The 18,625-nt window shown below is 36.1% G+C and overlaps 1 protein-coding gene across 12 annotated transcripts in view; it reads right to left on the bottom strand.

The window, feature by feature from the left end:
• The window catches only part of LOC122742174 (ankyrin repeat and KH domain-containing protein 1), a 133,563-nt gene that overhangs the window by 100,390 nt on the left and 14,548 nt on the right, over window positions 1-18,625 (bottom strand). For all 12 annotated transcript variants that reach the window (XM_043986225.1, XM_043986228.1, XM_043986227.1 and 9 more), the window contains exon 2: window positions 3,199-3,352. In XM_043986225.1, coding sequence (XP_043842160.1) covers window positions 3,199-3,352 — 154 coding nt within the window. The remainder of the gene's footprint in view (window positions 1-3,198; window positions 3,353-18,625) is intronic.

The raw sequence follows: 18,625 nt of genomic DNA, 5'->3' as shown, positions 1-18,625 counted from the left end.
CCTTTTCTGTAAGGTTTCTCTGATAAAAAATATTTTACAATACATAACCAAAGCCTAATGTAAAGCTGTAAAATCCTTTTTATAATATTTTTCAGTGAACTGCCCATTTAAAAAAGTTGTTTCTATGTAACTGTTGCTGTAATGTCATTTCACCTAATAGCTTGTTTTCATGGAGCTAAAAACATTAGGTGGAGTATACTTTTAGGGGCTCTTTAAAAGAGATGTTTTAAAATTTCCTTCTCTTACACGTCATTCTTTTTTCTAAAAGCAAAATAAAATATACAAATATGAAACTATTTTGTGTACAGTGCATAAAAGACTTTAATTTTTATTTAAATAGTTAACCTCTAAAGAAAGTTTTTCTTTGAGCTTAATGCAAGCTTCTTATAGAAAATAATCAAGGAGAGTTGTTAAATATAATTAAAACTGATAACTGCATTGTCTTTAAGAAGCATGCTTCATACATTTAATATATTTTTCTTTTTGCCTTGCTTCATTTTTAAGGGTTGTGAGGCTTTCTGGTAGTTTACAAAACCCTGTATATCTTTTTTTATGGTTTATAATAAACTTGACATTAGCAAAAGCAATTATACTTGCTTTACAACTATTTGCATTTGAAAAAATGAATTTTAACATGTAGAACATAAACAATAATTTCTTGGAAATCTTTCTCTGGGTCTACATAAGCTTTCATCATTTTTCCATCCATTTCTGCACACTTTCATCTTATATCATCATTATTAGCATTCAATTTGTTCTTCTGGTTCTGATTTTTACACTCTATATTATTTCATCATGGTATTTCTAGATTTGTTTATATTCCTCACAGTAACTATCTTAATAATAAAGTTATATCATTCCATTAATTAACATAACAATATATTCAGCTATTCCCATGTTCTTGTTATTTTTATTGTTGTTCAGTCATGACCCGACTCTTTTTGACTCCATTTGGGGTTTTCTTGACAAAAATACTGGAGTGATTTGCAATTTCCTTCTCCAGCTCATTTTTCAGATGAGGAAACTGAGGCAAACAGGGTTAAGTCACTTGCCCAGGGTCATACAACTATAAATGTCTGAGGTCAGATTTGAACTCACAAAGAGAAGTCTTCCTGACTCTAGACCCACCACTCTATCCACTTCACTATCTAGCTGTACAATTCCTATTATTACACATGCATGTGCATACATGCATGCACACATTTTTTTTTCACATTGACAAAGTGCTGAAATAATATATTTGAACAAAAAGACCTTTTCTTCTTTTTATTTTTTCTTTGTTTTTTTTTTTTTTTGGTGGGACAATGAGGGTTACCCAGGGCCACACAGCTAGTAAGTGTCAAGTGTCTGAGGCCAGATTTGAACTCAGGTCCTCCTGAATCCAGGGCTGGTGATGCTTTATCTACTGTGTCACCTAGCTGTCCCCTTTTTCTTCTTCTTCTCAGGGCTGGTGGTGCTTTATCTACCACGTCACCTAGCTGCCTCCTTTTTTTTCTTTTTTTAAAACCATCTCAAGGCTACATTCTCAACAGTGGAATGAATTACTATTATTTTTGTAATGTTTGTGGAGTATTGCTAGATTGTTTGTTTAAAAACAAAAGCCTCAGGTTATAATTTAATCTACAGTGCATGGGTGTACTTATTCCCTATCATGCTAGCAATGGATTTTATTTTTTTCAAAAAATAATTTAATTGGAATGAGGTGTTGCTTCAAAGCTGCTTTAATTTTCATTTCTTTATTGTCAAAGATGACTATATTTTCAAATGAGTAAAAAAAAGGACCACTTATTCCTCTTTTATAAATTTATGTTCCTATCCTTTGACCTGGTATGCACTGGAGACTAGGTGTTGCCTTTGATTACTTCATATTTCCTTCTAAAACTAAACAGGTTTTTGCCATATATTTTTTCAATGTTATTTTCAATCAAATGGAAAGGTTTTTTTTTAATGTAATCAATCCATTTATCTTGTCCCCAATAATTTCTTCCATTTAATAGATACTTACCTTCCCTCTAGAAGTGATATAGATATGCTATTCTTATTTTCTTCCATTTTTATAATAGGTTTTAAAACAAAGTTTGAGTCTGTAAGCCATGTGGATTATACTCTGGTATATGTGAGCTATGAGACTAAATTTATTTTGCTAACAAGTTTTCTCAGTATTTATTAAAAGATCAATTCTTTCCTCATCTTTTATTCTCTGTAGGTTGACCAAACATTAGTCTTTTGTATATTTTGATCCTCTATCTGAAATCTCTATTCTGCTCCATGTCTCTCTCTTTTTTTAACCAAATATCAGAGGATTTTGATGTTGTTTTGTAATGTTTTAGAGTCTGAAGATACAAATCTATTCTTATTCACTTTTACTCTCAAACTCTGTGTTCCTGGATATTCTTTTCCATTTGTTTTCTTTTTTCTTTTTTAGTGAGGCAATTGGGGCCAAGTGACTTGCCCAGGGTCACACAGCTAGTGAGTGTTAAGTGTCTGAGGCCGGATTTGAACTCAGGTACTCCTGACTCCAGGGCTGGTGCTCTATCCACTGTGCCACCTAGCTGCCCCCATTTGTTTTCTTAAAAATATTTTTTATGCTTAGCACCATTTATAGAACTATCAAAAAATTTGGTTTATGTTGAATAATTTATTCTAAGGGAAATAACAATTAGTTATCATGATTACACACAAAGGTGGGATTCTGTATATCAAAGTCGAAGATTCTCAAATTAATGAGAATTATCTTCTGTGTTATTTTTATTTCATAAAGTGTTGAGAGCAAAGGAGTTTTCATTAGTATAATAGCACTTTTTACTACTACTAAAAAAGGTAAACCCAGAAGTCACTAATTGAAATTTAAGGTATTCAAAAGTTTCATATTACCTTTCATTTTTTAAACTTGGCACTTTCTATGTTCAAGTTAACAAATTTGAATATATTCTTTTTTTCCCCAAGGGCAGTGAGGGTTAAGTGACTTGCCCAGGGTCACACAGCTTAGTAAATGTCAAGTGTATGAGGCTGGATTCGAACTCAGGCCCTCCTGAATCCAGGGCCAGTGCTTTATCCACTATGCCACCTAGCTGCCCCAGAATATATTCTTAATGACTAGAAAAGTTTAATCAATTCTATATCGACAGCTACCAGCTTATATGTACATAAAGTGAAAAAACAGTTGGCAAAGATAACATGAGAATACAAATAAAGTACCTGCTGCTTCCAACAATGCTTCTAATCTTGCTTGCGTCTCTGGATCCACTGTGCGTAAATCTGTCCCTTCTGCTGCACTCGATAAGAATAACTCTGATGTTGTTTTAAGCACTGGGTTATCCAGATCTTCTTGGTCCAAAATAAATGACTCAACCTGTTTAAGAATTAAAGATTCAAACTCAATTAAAGAGATTTTATAAAAGCCATAGTCTATCTCTAGAATGATTGATGAATTTCCCTGTTAAAATTGAATTTAAAAGAGTTGTGTGTGAGAAAGAGACAGAAAGACAGAGAAAGAGAGAAATGGTAGACTCATGGGAATAGAAAACTTTGAGAGACCACCAAATCTATTTTAATTTGAGTTCAGTTAGAAGTTAGTGAAAATAAATATGTAATTTCCCCCCATATAAAGTCATCGAATCCATCTAGGGGCTCCTGGGGGTGGGGTATGCATGTATCCCAGGTTAAAAATCCCTCATCTAAGGATATAGATATGATATCAAACCTCACAGATTTGTAAATTGCAATAAATTCAATGGGCATTTTCTTCAGGAAGAATGTAAATCAGTAAGAATTTAAGTCACTAATCAAATGTTATCAGGTAATTTGATTACCTCTATGAATCTAGAAAACAAGTACATTTATTTATTTATTTATTTATTTTTTTTAGTGAGGCAATTGGGGTTAAGTGACTTGCCCAGGGTCACACAGCTAGTAAGTGTTAAGTGTCTGAGGCCGGATTTGAACTCAGGTACTCCTGACTCCAGGGCCGGTGCTCTATCCACTGTGCCATCTAGCTGTCCTGAGTACATTAATTTTAACATAAAAGCTAATGGTAGGGGCAGTTAGGTGGTGCAGTGGATAGAGCACCGGCCCTGGAGTCAGGAGTACCTGAGTTCAAATCCGGCCTCAGACACTTAACACTTACTAGCTGTGTGACCCTGGGCAAGTCACTTAACCCCAATTGCCTCACTTAAAAAAAAAAAAATCTAATGGTCTATTTCAATAAATTATATAAGCTGCATTACTTGTGCATATAAGTTACACATTATAGATTTTACAATCTATTCTGTTTTAGATCACTGGTGTAAAAGGGGTTCATGAAGAGAAAGCAACTTCATGGAGGCAACTTCAAGGACCAGCTTTCCCCTAAAACAGCAAGCTATCTGATATTTTCCCTATTTTTTCCTAAAACTGATTTGATGCCTGTTAAGATTTTATTTTAATCCCTTTCTTATCATAAGAGTTAATAATGGAATGTCTGATAGAAAGCCAACTGTCATATGTGTTCTCCAAAAGTACTGTATTATGCAAAATCAATCAATAAAAACCACAGGGCTTATGAGGAAAATGGATTAGGAGCACAATGCTCAAAAACATCCTCAATGACACATAAAAAAAAAGATAACCTAATAAATAACAGTAGTGCAGTTTTAAATACAGTAAATAGGAAAGATATAAGTAATGGGAGAGTCCTTAGTCTTCAGCTGCAGACTTGGGCTGCTACTTTGACCCTAGGTCCAGGTGAAAGGGGAGAGGTATCTGGATCAGCCCTCTTCTGCCCACAGTTCCAACTGAATCAGAAGTTTTCTAGACATTTTCTCATCTCATACTTGGAATGCTCTTCGCCCCTCCACCTGGGCTACTGATTCCTCTGTAAATCCCATCTAAAATTCCATCTTCTACAAGAAGTTTTCCCTAAAACTTCTTAATGCCAGTGATTTCCCTATCAATTATATCCTATTTATCTTGTATATAGCTTGCTTTGTATATATGTGTTTGCATTCTATCTCCTCCATTAGATTGTGAGTTCCTTAAGAGCAAGGACTGTCTTTTGCTTTTCTTTTTGTTTTTTTTTTTCGTGTCCCAGCCCTTAGCACAAGGCACACAGTAGATGCTTAATAAATATTTATTGAATTGTACTAAATATATGGTACTTTGCCTTGACAAAGGCCCTAAAATTTGTTTCTGGAAATAAGAGATGGAAGGGTAGCACCTTGTGTGTTATTGTGACATGGTAGTTTTCTACATAAGAAATCTTGTGTAAACCAACTTGAAATTTGCATTATGCTAAAAATGTTTCCTAATATATCACAATCCCATTGGAAGAAATCCACATCTTAAAAAGAAGCATTATAGCAGAATTGACTGTATCTATACAATATAGTAACAAATAGTTTATTTATTTATTTATTTATTTTGTGAGGCAACTAAGGTTAAATGACTTGTGCAGGATCACACAGCTAGTAAGTATCAAGTGTCTGAGGCCAGATTTGAACTCACATCCTCCTGACTCCAGGGTCAGTGCTCTATCTACTGTGCCACCTAGTTGCCCCGTAACAAGTAGTTTAACTGACTGGCCTTGTCCCTCTGATCTTCCCTATTGGTGGAAGTCAACAAGCATTTATTTAAACACTTAACTGTGGTCCAGAATAAATGCTTATAAACTGCCACCAATAGGGCAGATCAAAGGGAAGAAGCTAGTCAGTTAAACTGCTTGTCACCCATATTTTATTTAAGCACTATGTTCCAGAAGGAAAGGTAGGTGACACAGTGAATAAAGTGTCAGACCTGGAGTCATGAAGATTAATCTTCCTGAGCTCAAGTCTAGCCTCAGACACTTACTAGCTGTGTGACCCTGGGCAGGTCACTTAATCTGTTTGCCTCAGTTTCCTCATCTGTAAGATGAGCTGGAGAAAAAAAGGGGTCATTGAAAAAGAACAACATATTCCAGAAACTTTGCTAAGTAAAACTAGTCCCTGACTGAAAAGAAACAATAAGAAAATAAATATGTATATACTAGATGCATATAGAGTAGATAGAAGTTAACCCAAGAGGGAAAGGTTCTGGCCTCTGGGGAGAGAAAGGGGGAAAAAAGCTTTCCTGGAGGTGACATTTAAGCTGTCTTGGAGAAACACAGAAATTCTAAGAGGTGGAGGTGAGAAGACAGAGCATTCCAGGCATGTTGACAGCCAGTGCAAAGGCAAAGAGATAGATATGGTGTGTTATGTGTATGGAAGATAGGCCAGTATGGCTGGAGTATGTAGAAAGAAGTAAAATCAAAGACTAGAAAAAGAAGAAATGTTTAGGTTGAGAGGAACTTAAAAAGACAAACAGCAAAAGCAATGAGGGATGAGAACAATTATGATGTACAATCCATAACCTGTGCTTTGGATAACTCCAAAATTAATTATTTCTCTTCTTCTAAACACCACAATTTTTACTCCAATGGCCTATAAGAAACTGCATCTGCTTTATATGATGATTTATGATTCATTTATAAATACCAAATGGTTCCTAGTCCTACCACAAATATATTTCATAAAGGATGGCAAGTACCAAATAGTTTGGAAATTGTCTAGTTCTGAACCATCTGGGAAGTACAACAATCTTATATAACCAATCTTGAACTTCAAAACTACTGAAATGAAACCATATACTATGTTGCAATGTTGTTTCTTTAAGATATAATTATAGGGGCAGCTAGGTGGCACAGTGGATAGAGCACCAGCCCAGGAGTCAGGAGTACCTGAGCTCAAATTCGGCCTCAGACACTTAACACTTACTAGCTGTGTGACCCTGGGCAAGTCACTTAACCCCAATTGCCTCACTAAACAAAAACAAAAACAAAACAAAGATATAATTACAAATGACAAAGAGAACTCTATTTAGGATCTGAGCCAATAGGATAAGTGTAGCTTACCAGTTGTCAAAATGACCTTGCATGGTAACTTCTCGCACAATAAAGAGCTTGTTACAAGCACAGAAAGGGAGTTGGGCATCTTCTGGAAGACTTACCTGTTTTAAGGATAGACTGAACAGTATTTCAAACAAACTAAATAAAACTGTGTACCAATTCTATCATTACTACTAAAGGTGTGTTTAGATATACACTTCTCATTTTAGATAAAAAAGCGGACCGATGTATTATTTGGTACTGTATAGGAATTTAAACATAGGTTAACACTGTAGAATGAAAAAAATTCAAGGTTATGTTTCTAAAGAATGTGAGCATCTTAAAGGAAGGGACTATTTTTCATTTCTGTCCTTGAATTGAATTTCAACTAATAATAATAGTAGTAATAGATAACACTTATACAGTGTATTCATGTTTGCAAAGTGCTTTACATATATAATTTCAGTTGACCCTCATAATAATCTTAAAAAGTAGTTACTAAAAAGCATTACTCCATAATGCTTATTGATGGAATTCTAATTAAATTCAACTTGATAATCACTTAGTACACGTCATGGCACTATACAAAGTCTTACTAGGGTATACAAAAAGATAACAGTTGATGTTTATATAGTGCTTTAAAGTATTTACACTTTAAGTTGTTGTACAAACAAAAGCAATGCATCCAAAATTAGAAGGGATGCAGAAATCTGGGAAAAAATTTTTATGGCCAGTACTTCTGATAAAGGCCTCATTTCTAAAATATATAGGGAACTAAATCAAATTTATAAGAATCCAAGTCATTCCTCAATTGAGGAATGGTCAAAGGATATGAACAGGCAGTTTTCTGATGAAGAAATCAAAGCTATCTATTGCCATATGAAAAAATGCTCTAAATCACTATTGATTAGAGAGATGGAAATTAAAACAACTCTGAGGTACCAGAGTATCTGACACCTATCAGATTGGCTAATATGACAAAAAAGGGAAATAATAAATGTCGGAGAAGCTGTGGAAAAATTGGAACACTAATGCATTATTGGTGGAGCTGTGAACTGATCCAACCATTCTGGAGAGCAATTTGGAATTATGCCCAAAGGGCTATAAAGCTTTGCAAACCCTTTGACCCAGCAATACCATTTTTGGGTCTTTTCCCCAAAGAGATCATAAAAAAGGGAAAAGGACCCACATGTACAAAAATATTTATAGCTGCTCTTTTTGTGGTGGCAAGGAATTGGAAATTATGGGATTGTCCATCAACTGGGGAATGGCTGAACAAGTTGTGGTATATGAATGTAATGGAATTCTATTCTGATATAAGAAGTGATGAGCAGGAGTTCAGAGAAACCTGGAAGGACTTGCATGAACTGATGATGAGTGAGATGAGCAGAACCAGAAGAACATTATACACAGTATTATCAACATTATGTGTTGATCAACTGTGATAGACTAGATTCTTCTCACCAATCCAATGGTATTCAGAAAGTTCCAAAGGACTCATGATGGAAAAGGCTCTCCAAATACAGGGAAAAAAAAAAAGGAACTGTGGAATATGGATGCTGGTTGGACCATACTATTTCTTTTGTTTTTGGTGCTGTTGGTTTTCTGTTTTGAGGTTTTTCCTTTTTGCTTTGATTCTTCTCTTATAACATGACTAATGCAGAAATGTTTAATGTTATTATGCACATATAACCTATATCAGATTACCTGCTGTCTAGGGGAGGGGGGGAGGGAGAAAAATTTGAAATTGGAAATCTTATCTAAACAAATGTTGAAAACTATTTCTACATGTTACTGGAAAATAATAAAATACTTTTGTTTTTAAAAAAAGTATTTACACTTTATAGTAAAGCACTTAGATGATCTCATTTGACTCTTACAACAACCTAAGAGGTAAGTACTAATAGACATTATCCCTATTTTTTTGGGGGGGGTGAGGCAATTGGGGTTAAGTGACTTGCTCAGGGTCACACAGCTAGTAAGTGTTAAGTGTCTGAGATCGGATTTGAACTCAGGTCCTCCTGACTCCAGGGCCGGTGCTCTATCCACTGTGCTACCTAGCTGCCCCTCACTATCCCTATTTTATAGACAAGAAACTGCAATTCAGAGAGAGTAAATTAATTTTCCATGGTCACACATTGTATAAAATGTTAGAGGTTGAACTTGAACTCCATATCTCCTAACTACAAGGCCAGTACTCTTGTTATTGTATCTCCTTAAGTCTCATAGATATACATACATACAAAAATTAAATGTCCATATGGCCTCTAACCTTAGGGAGCTTATACTCTAACAGCGATAAAACAATCACATAAATAAATAAGGCAGGATATAAATGATGCCACGAGTGCCAAAGCACAATAGGAATTCAAAGAAAGAAGCAACCAACCACTTCAAGCTAAGGTATCCAAGGAAGTCATGTATTTCATTTAAGTACAGTGTCTAGAACATGGTATGTGCTTAATAAATGCTTTTTTCTTTCTTCCTTCTTAAGAAATTTCCCCAACAATTCCAATAGAGAGAATAACATGAACATAGAAACATGTTCTGGGAACACAGAATGGTTCCAATTGTCTGATAAAGTGAGAAACTATAGGGAAGTGGGACATAAGGTTAGAATGGCAAACTGGATATGGGGCATTAAAAGTTGGGCTGTGGGGCAGCTAGGTGGCGCAGTGGATAGAGCACCGGCCCTGGAGTCAGGAGTACCTGAGTTCAAATCCGGCCTCAGACACTTAACACTTACTAGCTGTGTGACCCTGGGCAAGTCACTTAACCCCAATTGCCTCACTAAAAAACCAAAACAAACAAAAAGTTGGGCTGTTTAAGTTTTAAATGATAGGCAATAAGGAACAACTAAAATTACTGATAAGAGAATTACATGATCAAAAATTTGCTTGAAGAAGATAGCAAAGCAAGCAGCAAAGAATAGCAGAAAGTGGACTAGATTTAGAATCAGAGAACTTAAGTTCAAATCTGGGTTACTTTGCTCAAGTTACTCAACCTCTCTGAACCTGTTTCCTCAAATGTCAAACTGGGGGGAAGGGGTGGTAGGATATTTTTATGGGCCCTTTGAGCTCTAGATCTATACTGGCAGGGGTATATGAGACAGATTAGAAAGGGAAGGCATTCATTTTGGGGAATTAGGGAAACTAGTTAGGAAAATATTGTAAGAGGAAACAAGGACCAAACTAGGGTGATAACAGAAATGGAAAAGGAATGGATACAGGTTACTCTGTAAAGGTGAAATGGGCTGGGTTTGGCAACTACTAGGATAATGATGTCATGACCTAACATACAGCACTTTAAGATTTGTAAACTTTACCTACATTATTTGATCCTCATAACATTAAGTTCCTTGTGAATAAGGATTGCTTTATATTTTTTTTGTACTTTTCCTCTGTGCTTATTACATACTTGTTGACTGAGAACAACAGGGGATGGATGTGAGGGAACAAGGAAAAGGAAGAAATAAAAGATGACTTTAAGGTTTTGAATTTGACCAGGAGAATGGTGATATCAATGACAGAAAAAGGAAATCAGGAAGAGAAAGTAGGGACTGGGGAATAGGTAAGGAAAACAATGAGTCAGATTTTATATTGAATTTGAAATGTTGATAGTTCATCTAAAGTTGTGACATTCAGTGGGCAGTTGGCAATCCAAGACTGAAGCCAAGTAGATATAAATCTGGGGATCATTTGCATAGAGGATAATTGAAGCTAAGGGAACAGAAGAGATCACTGAGGGATTAAGTATAAATTGAAGGAAGATAAAAAAGAGAAGACAGACAGGAGAAAGCCTTGAGAAAAATCTACATTTAATCAGCAAAAGCACACAGAAACAGTGGTCAGAGAAACTTCTGCCCTCATGGCATCTGAGCATAAGCTATTAGAAAAAAAATATGACTACTTGGAACAAAAAAAAAACCACCTTAAACACAAATTTACTGAACATAATACTCTTAAATTTTGAAGGTCAATGTAGATCTGGGTTGTGAGAAGCAGTTTGCTATAGAAAGGTCATTTGGGTTCTAATGCTACATGACCACAGGCAAGTTCCTTGAAGTCTCAGTTTCCCATTTATAAAAGGTAATATGTACATTGCTTACCTCACAGGGTAGTTATGAAGTTCAAATGAGGTAACAAGTAATTTGTCAGTCACTCAACAAGCATTTATTAAGTATTTACTACTACATGTTGGACACTGTGCTCAAATGCTATAAAGAAAGGCAAAAACAGTCCCTGCCCTCCAGGAACTTACATCTAATGTGTAAAACAACTAGGTAGACAAGATATATACAGAGTAGATAGAAGGTGATAGCAATTAGAGCTGGGGGTCTCAACGTGGGGTCCATGAAGTTATTTTTTAAAATGGTTTCAATATAATTGGTTTCCTTTGTAATGCATATTTTACTTTATGTATTTTAAAATATTCTGAGAAAGGGTCCATAGGCTTCCGACTGCTAAAGGGGTTCATGATGGGAAAAAAAAAAAGTTAAGAGCTCCAGTGTTAGAGTGGCCAGGAAAGGCCCCCTGTAGTAGGCAGAATATGAGTTGAGTCTTGAAGGAAGACAAGGAAACACATGAAGAGGTAAGAAGGCAGAGCCTTCCATGTGTGAAGGTCAGCAAAGAGCGGGAAAATACAAAGTGTCTATTTGAGAAACCACATACAGGTCAACATTGCTGGAATTTAGAATTCATGGAGATGAAAGTGTAAGAAAATTGGAAAGGTGGAATGGGGGCCAGGTTATATAAGAGCTTTAAGTGACAAACAAAAGAATTTATATTTGATTCTGGGGATTACAAAGCTACTAGAGCTCACTGAGTGGATATAAATCGACATTAGAGTAATGAATTCATTCAACAAACTTAAGAGACTAAGTGGCAGACAGGGGATATAAAGACAAAAATAGTTCCTGCCCTTAAGGAGCTTAGATTCTATTGGAGGGAAATAACATTACATGGATAAGTCAAGGGCACCTGTGTGTGTATGAGGTATGTGCATAATCAGGAAATCTCACCTAGGAATAACACCTGAACTAAATCTTAGAGAAACTCCGGATTCAAAGAGACAAAGGTGAAGAGGGAGTGTATTTCTGGAATGGGAGAAAAGTCTGTGCAAAGGCTCAGCAAGAGACAGAATGTTTAAAAAAAAAAGAGAGAGAGAGAAAGAGAATGTCTTGTACAGGGAACAGTAATTAAATAAGTCACTTTGACTGGAATTTAAAGTGCATAAAGGGAAGCAATGTAGAATAAGCCTGAAAAGGTAGGCTGGAGTCACATTTTAAAGGGCCAAACAGAAAAATTTGTATTTAAACCTAGAATAAATAAGGAGTCATAGAGGTTTCTTAACAGAAGTGACAGGGTCAGAACTGTGCTTTTAAAATGTCAATTTGGCAGCTCTGTGTGAAGGATGGTTTGGAAAGGGGAGATACATGGGACAAGGAGATCAATTGGAGGCGGGGAGGCCATCACAATAATAGACTTGAGAGATTATAAGAACCTGAAATAGGATACTGGGTAAAGTAAATGGAGGGAATAGGATGGACTTGAAAGTTGCTGTGGCAAATGAATCAACAATACACAGAATTGCAACTTTAAAAATACATCCTTCTAAATAAGAATCATGAGCTAGGAATTTCAAGCATGTTTTGTATTTAATTAAATACAGTTATTTAGGCACTGATATTACAAGTTTGACCTAAAAGACCATTTAAGAGTTAAAATACCTATGCAGAAGTGGGAGGGGGATCCTATTGAATTTGAAAAGGCAACCAAAATTTTAGGGAAGAGGGAAGGATAGAATGTAGATCTGAAAATAAAATTAAGACATTTTTTAAAAATTATAAAATATAATTTAGCTTAAATTATATAATAGTTGAGGTCTATTATAAAGTAAAAATATAAAACATTTTAAAATATATTTTAAATTTAAGAAATATTTATATTTATTAAGTACCACCTATTGTTATTGTTATTTGTCCTTCATTCTTGAAGAACACATCACCCTGATGTCATGACTTGCAGTGAAGTGGATTTAAGTGAGGAAGGGCTATGCAAGGTCACCAACCTCACTCTCTCCTCCAGAGCCATCTGGGTCCAGTGGCAAGATATATATCAGGATGACTGGAGATGACCCAGATGTTTAAGGCAATTGGGTTGTGACTTGCCTAGGGTCACAGAGTTAGTAAGTACCTGAGGTGAGATTTGAACTCAGGTCTTCTAACCTTAAGGGCCAGTGCTTTATCCACTGCACCACCTAGCCGCCCCCGGATTTGCTTTTTCTAAGCGTGATTAGATTCAAGTAGACAAGAGGCAGCTATGTGACACAGTGGATAAAGCACCAGCCCTGGATTCAGGAGGACCTGAGTTCAAATCTGACCTCAGACACTTGACACTTACTGGCTGTGTGACCCTGGGCAAGTCACTTAACCCTCACTGCTCTGCAAAAAAAGGGGGAAAAAAGATTCAAGTAGACAAAAGCTTCCCAAAAACAATATATCTTTTAATTACTAAAGGTAGTACCTTCTTGACAGGCACCTTGTAGTAACTTTTTTCTCACTATTATACTCTCTTCTCTAAACACACACCCGCACCCACACACAATTTAAGCTTCAATCCAAACTTAAAAAAAAAACAAAACCAAAACAACACAAAAAAACAACTGAGGATGTTTTTGTTACATTTGACATTTCAAAAGAACCATGAGATGGTAACAGTTACTGTGGAGACTAAACCATAGAAGTGAGCTATATAAGATTGAAGAACTAAGGCAGGTGGAAAAGAATCCCCCTAAACAAAAACTGGCTTAATAATTTAAGTGTTTTTAGTTAGAAATAGCAATAGAGGGTTCACCCAACTTTCTAACTTTATGGGGTCTAAATAACCAAAAGCTTCATTGCATACATTCAATATTTCAGTGTATCTGTCAGCTCAATTTGGATATTCCATCCAAAACACTGCAAACCCACAGTGTCCTTACCATTTATGATTCCCATGTTTCCGCAACATACTAGGGGTCCATCCTACATCTCAATATTACATTACTAACAAATGAACATACTAGCTCTTCTTACTCAACTGGCTGCCCATGAGATGATTCTTTGGCCAAAGCAAGTCAAGGAACAAAGGAAAATATAAAATGCCCCTTAATTCTGTGCATCCTCATTCCAATTCTGAAATAACAGTAACAGAGTGATAGGAAAGGGGATGGAGTGATTGATAAGAATTACAATCTAAAATACTAATTTTTAATCATGTAATAATTTAAGCTAAAAACCTAGAAAATTTAATTAGTAATCAATTGTTACTATCACTTAAAGTAATACTCTGACAGTAGCAAATGCTAGATAGAGTAACTAGGTTTACGACCTGGTCCCTAACTATCTTTCCAGTCTTACATTTTATTCCCCTCTCTACACTCTGACAATCACCTTCTTCCCCTTCTCTCTAAATCTTCATGACACTGATCTCTTCTGGTTCTCTTTCAACCTGACTGCTCCTTCTCAGTCTCCTTTGCTAGATTGTCATCCAGGTTACACCCTCTAATCCTAAGTGTCCCCACAAGGCTCTGTCCTACGCCTTCTTCTTTTCTCCCTCTAGTTTACTTGGTGATCTCATCAGCTCCCATGGATGCAATTATCATTTCCATGCTGATGATTCTGAAATCTATTTATCCACCCCTAACCTCTCTGCTGACCTCCAGTCTCACATCTCCAATTGCCTACTAGACATATAGAACTAGATATTCCATAGATAACAAACTCAACATGTCTAAAACTGAACTTATTATCTTTCCAACTCTATTTGGCATTCAAAGTCCTTCATAACCTACCTCTCTCCCACATTTCCAGTTTTCTTATACCTTACTCCCCACATACTCACAGGTAACACGTACTCTCTGATCCAGGGACAATGGCCTTCCTTGCTGTTTCTTTTTCTTTTTTCTTTTGTGGGGCAATGAGGGTTAAGTGATTTGCCCAAGGTCACACAGCTAGTAAGTGTCAAGTGTCCAAGGCCAGATTTGAACTCATGGCCTCCTGAATCCAGTGCCAGTGCTTTATCCACTGCACCACCTAGCTGCCCCCCTTGCTGTTTCTCAAACAAGACATTCCACCTCCCTACTCTGTGTATTTTCCCTAGCTGCCCCCATGAACAGAACTCTCTCTCTCCTCAACCCCACCTCCTGGTTTCCCTGGCTTCCTTCAAGTCTCAGCTAGAATGCCATCTTCTTTCTATATGAAGCCTTACCTGATTCCTCCAAGAGAACAAGGACTGTTTTTGACTTTTCTTCGTATCTCCAGCATTTAGCACAATGACTGGCACATAGTAGGCAATTAATAAATGTTTACTGACTAATACAACTGTGCTGACCTACTTGCTAGTCCTCATAAACAGCATTCTATATCTCCTATCTCCCTGCTTTTCTCCCATATTTAGAATGCTGTCTCCTTACTTCTGCCTCTTAGAATCTCTGATTTCCTTCAAGACAGCTCAAATTCCAGTTTTTTCCTGGATGCTTTTCTTAGTTCCCCCTCAGTCAATAGATCATTGCCCTCAAAGTTTACCTTCCAGTTACTCCATCTGTGTATGTTGTATAGACCCAACTGATTACATGTCAATTCTCCCACTGCAAGCTCTTTGAGAGCAGAGACTTTTTGCCTTTTTTAAAAAAAATTATTCTGGCTTAGTACAGGGCTAAATGTAAGCAATGATAAACAGTTGACTGATTTAAATTGGACATATATGATTTTGTTTTGGTGTTTTAAATATCTTACATTTTTACATTTCTCTCATCACTTAGTCATGTCCTGGCTGGTGAAGTATAGAACCACCATCTCCTAATTGGAGTTAACTATATACATTAAAGGAACAACAAACTCTTATCACAGGCTCCCCCTAATGAAACTGAAACATTTTTTACATATGATAAGTCCCTGAAGAAATGGAGATTGAGACCTTAAAAGGAAACAAAGTTGACCTTATTTACCAGGTTTTGTCTTTGTATTTTGTAAATGCAAATAGTCTACCTTCAGTGTGTTCAACCTTGAGATGTAGTCAAAGAACTAGGAAACAGGAGACAGGTTCTAAGACCAGGCCACACACCCTAACTAGCTTTGCAACTTTGGGCAAATACCTTGACCTCATTAGGTTTCAAATGCTTCATCTGTAAAGTGAAGGAGTTGGGCAGCATGGGTTTTTTTTTTTTTGGTGAGGCAATTGGGGTTAAGTGACTTGCCCAGGGTCACACAGCTAGTAAGTGTTAAGTGTCTGAGGCCAGATTTGAACTCAGGTACTCCTGACTCCAGGGCCGGTGCTCTATCCACTGTGCCACCTAGCTGCCCCAGCATGGTTTTTAATATCTCTTATAGTTCTAAAATTCTGTAATCCTTCCCTACCCTCCAAGTTGTGAGAAGCAAATGAAAAAAAAAAAAAGCTGTACTTTGCACCATAAAGCTGACATAATCTGAACTATGAAAAAAGCCAACAGAATATATGAAATTCCATCTTTCTGCTCTCTCTACCCCTTCCCAAGGGGTAATGGGAATAGACTTTATCTTCTCATTACTCAGAAAAAAATTTTAAATGGACTTACAAAAGAAACAGGTCCTTCAATAGTTTCAAGAGAGCCTCAAACACCATAAACCGTTAATACCAAGGAAGCATGCCCCAGGATCTCTTCTTCTTCTTCAAGGCTACCCAAACTCCTCACCCTCAACAACTCACATGGCAGCATCCTTTGTCTTTACCCCCTGCTAGCAGGTGTGTCACCTATTAAGGCCCTATGTGTGTCTGCTTTGCTCCTTCAGTACCAGTAGATGGAGTACATGCTCAATTCTATTCGTAAATACTGAGGTTGTCAATTTATGGTTATGTTGATATTCAAGTGAACAAATATTATCATTGTATTGTATTATTGTACTGATTGCACATATATACTTTAGTTCCAAATGATTATGCCAGAATCCTTTCAGGAAAGGGTATCAAGCAAAGTAGGGCATGTATAAGTCCATGCCAGGGAAAATGTTTTATCTTATTCTTAATATTCTGAGACAACACAGGGCCATGAAAAGATACTTGAAACCTAACTATTTCTCATGTTCTATAAAATGACTTTTGGAAAATCTCTTTCAATTAAGATGAACTTAAATTACTGTAGGATAACAATTTAGAATGCTGCAGTGGAGAGGACCTGGGTTCGAATTTTAGTTCTGGCATTATCTGACTTTGGACAATGTCACCTAACTTCTTTAGGTTCTCAATTTTCCTATCTGTAAAATGAGTGGGTTGGCCTTGATACCACTGAAGGTCCCTTATAATCTTAAATCTATGGATATGAAATGAAATAGTGATGTGAAAGAAAGAACAGAAGATTTGGAACTGGAGGACTTGCCTGAATTCAGATTTGAGCTCTACTATTTATGACTATTGTGATCTTGGACAAAGAAGTCATTTGTTGTCCCATCTCTCTCCTTCAGTTATCCCTCATTTGTAATAAGGGGGGATGAACTAGATTATTTTTCTAAAATCCTGTAAGCGTAAAGCTGAAAGTAAAAAAAATAAGCACAAATGTAGTAAATAATATAGTTTTTACCAGCAAGTTTTGCTTACAGTATGCCAGAGAGGTCATATACTTTTCTTGGTGATGCTCTTAACAGTCAAGGTGTTTTACTATCTTCATTATATTGAATTTCAAGAGTTTTGGTTTTAAAAGGAAATTGGCTTATACATTCTTATATAACCTGAGAATTCCAACAATTTGCTATTTTGCCACTCAAGTTAAAACTATTAATAAGAAGTAAATTAGGATTTAGAGAGGCATATTTCATGTTAACACAAATCAATTTTAAATGTACAAAAGAGTCCTTGAACTAATGATTATATCAAGGAATCAAATAAGAATTATTTTATTATGGGTGTTCTGAAAAGAAGTGCCACTCCTCCACCAAATCCTTATAAAGAAATGAACAAACAGATAAATTCCAGCAACAATGATCATTAGATCTGGAAGGTCAAGTTTTTGCCAAAGGAAAACAAGTGGCAAGTTTTAAGTGTTTATGTGGACCCTGTGACAGAATATTATTCAAAGAGCAGCCTGAGATATTATCTATAGAGCTCTAAGCACAGTGCCTGACACACAGTGGGCCAGGCAGTAATAAATGCTTATTTCTCTCCTTCCTGGCCAAGTATGAAGAGGATCATAATCAAAACATTGGTCATGCTAGAGTTTTTGAACAAAGCAACTCATGAAAATGAGTACTAAGGGTGATACAACCTGCACTGATGAAGAGAGTACCCACACTGATAAAACCTTTTGCAGTATAATATAGTAATTTTGATTTTGGAGGACAACATCTAACTGTAATATGCTTATGATGTAGCACTCCCAGTTGGCAACAATTTTGTATGCTAAAACTATGCTTAAATTCTCCTTATTGATTTTCCTTTATACTGTGTCTACATGCCCATATGTGCAACGAAAAAGTGAAATGAAACTGTAATGCCAATTTGGAGTCAAGAAGATACAGACAAAACCGGTTACATGCACATATCATGCTAATATATTAGTACTGTCCATATTCATGCAAATGGTAAAAATGTAATGCCAAAAAATAAAGGATACATTCAAACAACTAACTTTTCTCTATAAACCTGTCACTCAAAGGCCAAGAAAGATAGTTGATAAGATGCTGCAGTCTCATTATGCATCTCATTACCACAAAAAGTAATCAGTAATAAAGCATGACTGTAA

This window comes from Dromiciops gliroides, chromosome 2, assembly GCF_019393635.1.
Source record: "Dromiciops gliroides isolate mDroGli1 chromosome 2, mDroGli1.pri, whole genome shotgun sequence".
NCBI classification, from domain to species: Eukaryota; Metazoa; Chordata; class Mammalia; order Microbiotheria; family Microbiotheriidae; genus Dromiciops; species Dromiciops gliroides.
This window is presented reverse-complemented; position numbering and strand designations above follow the sequence as displayed.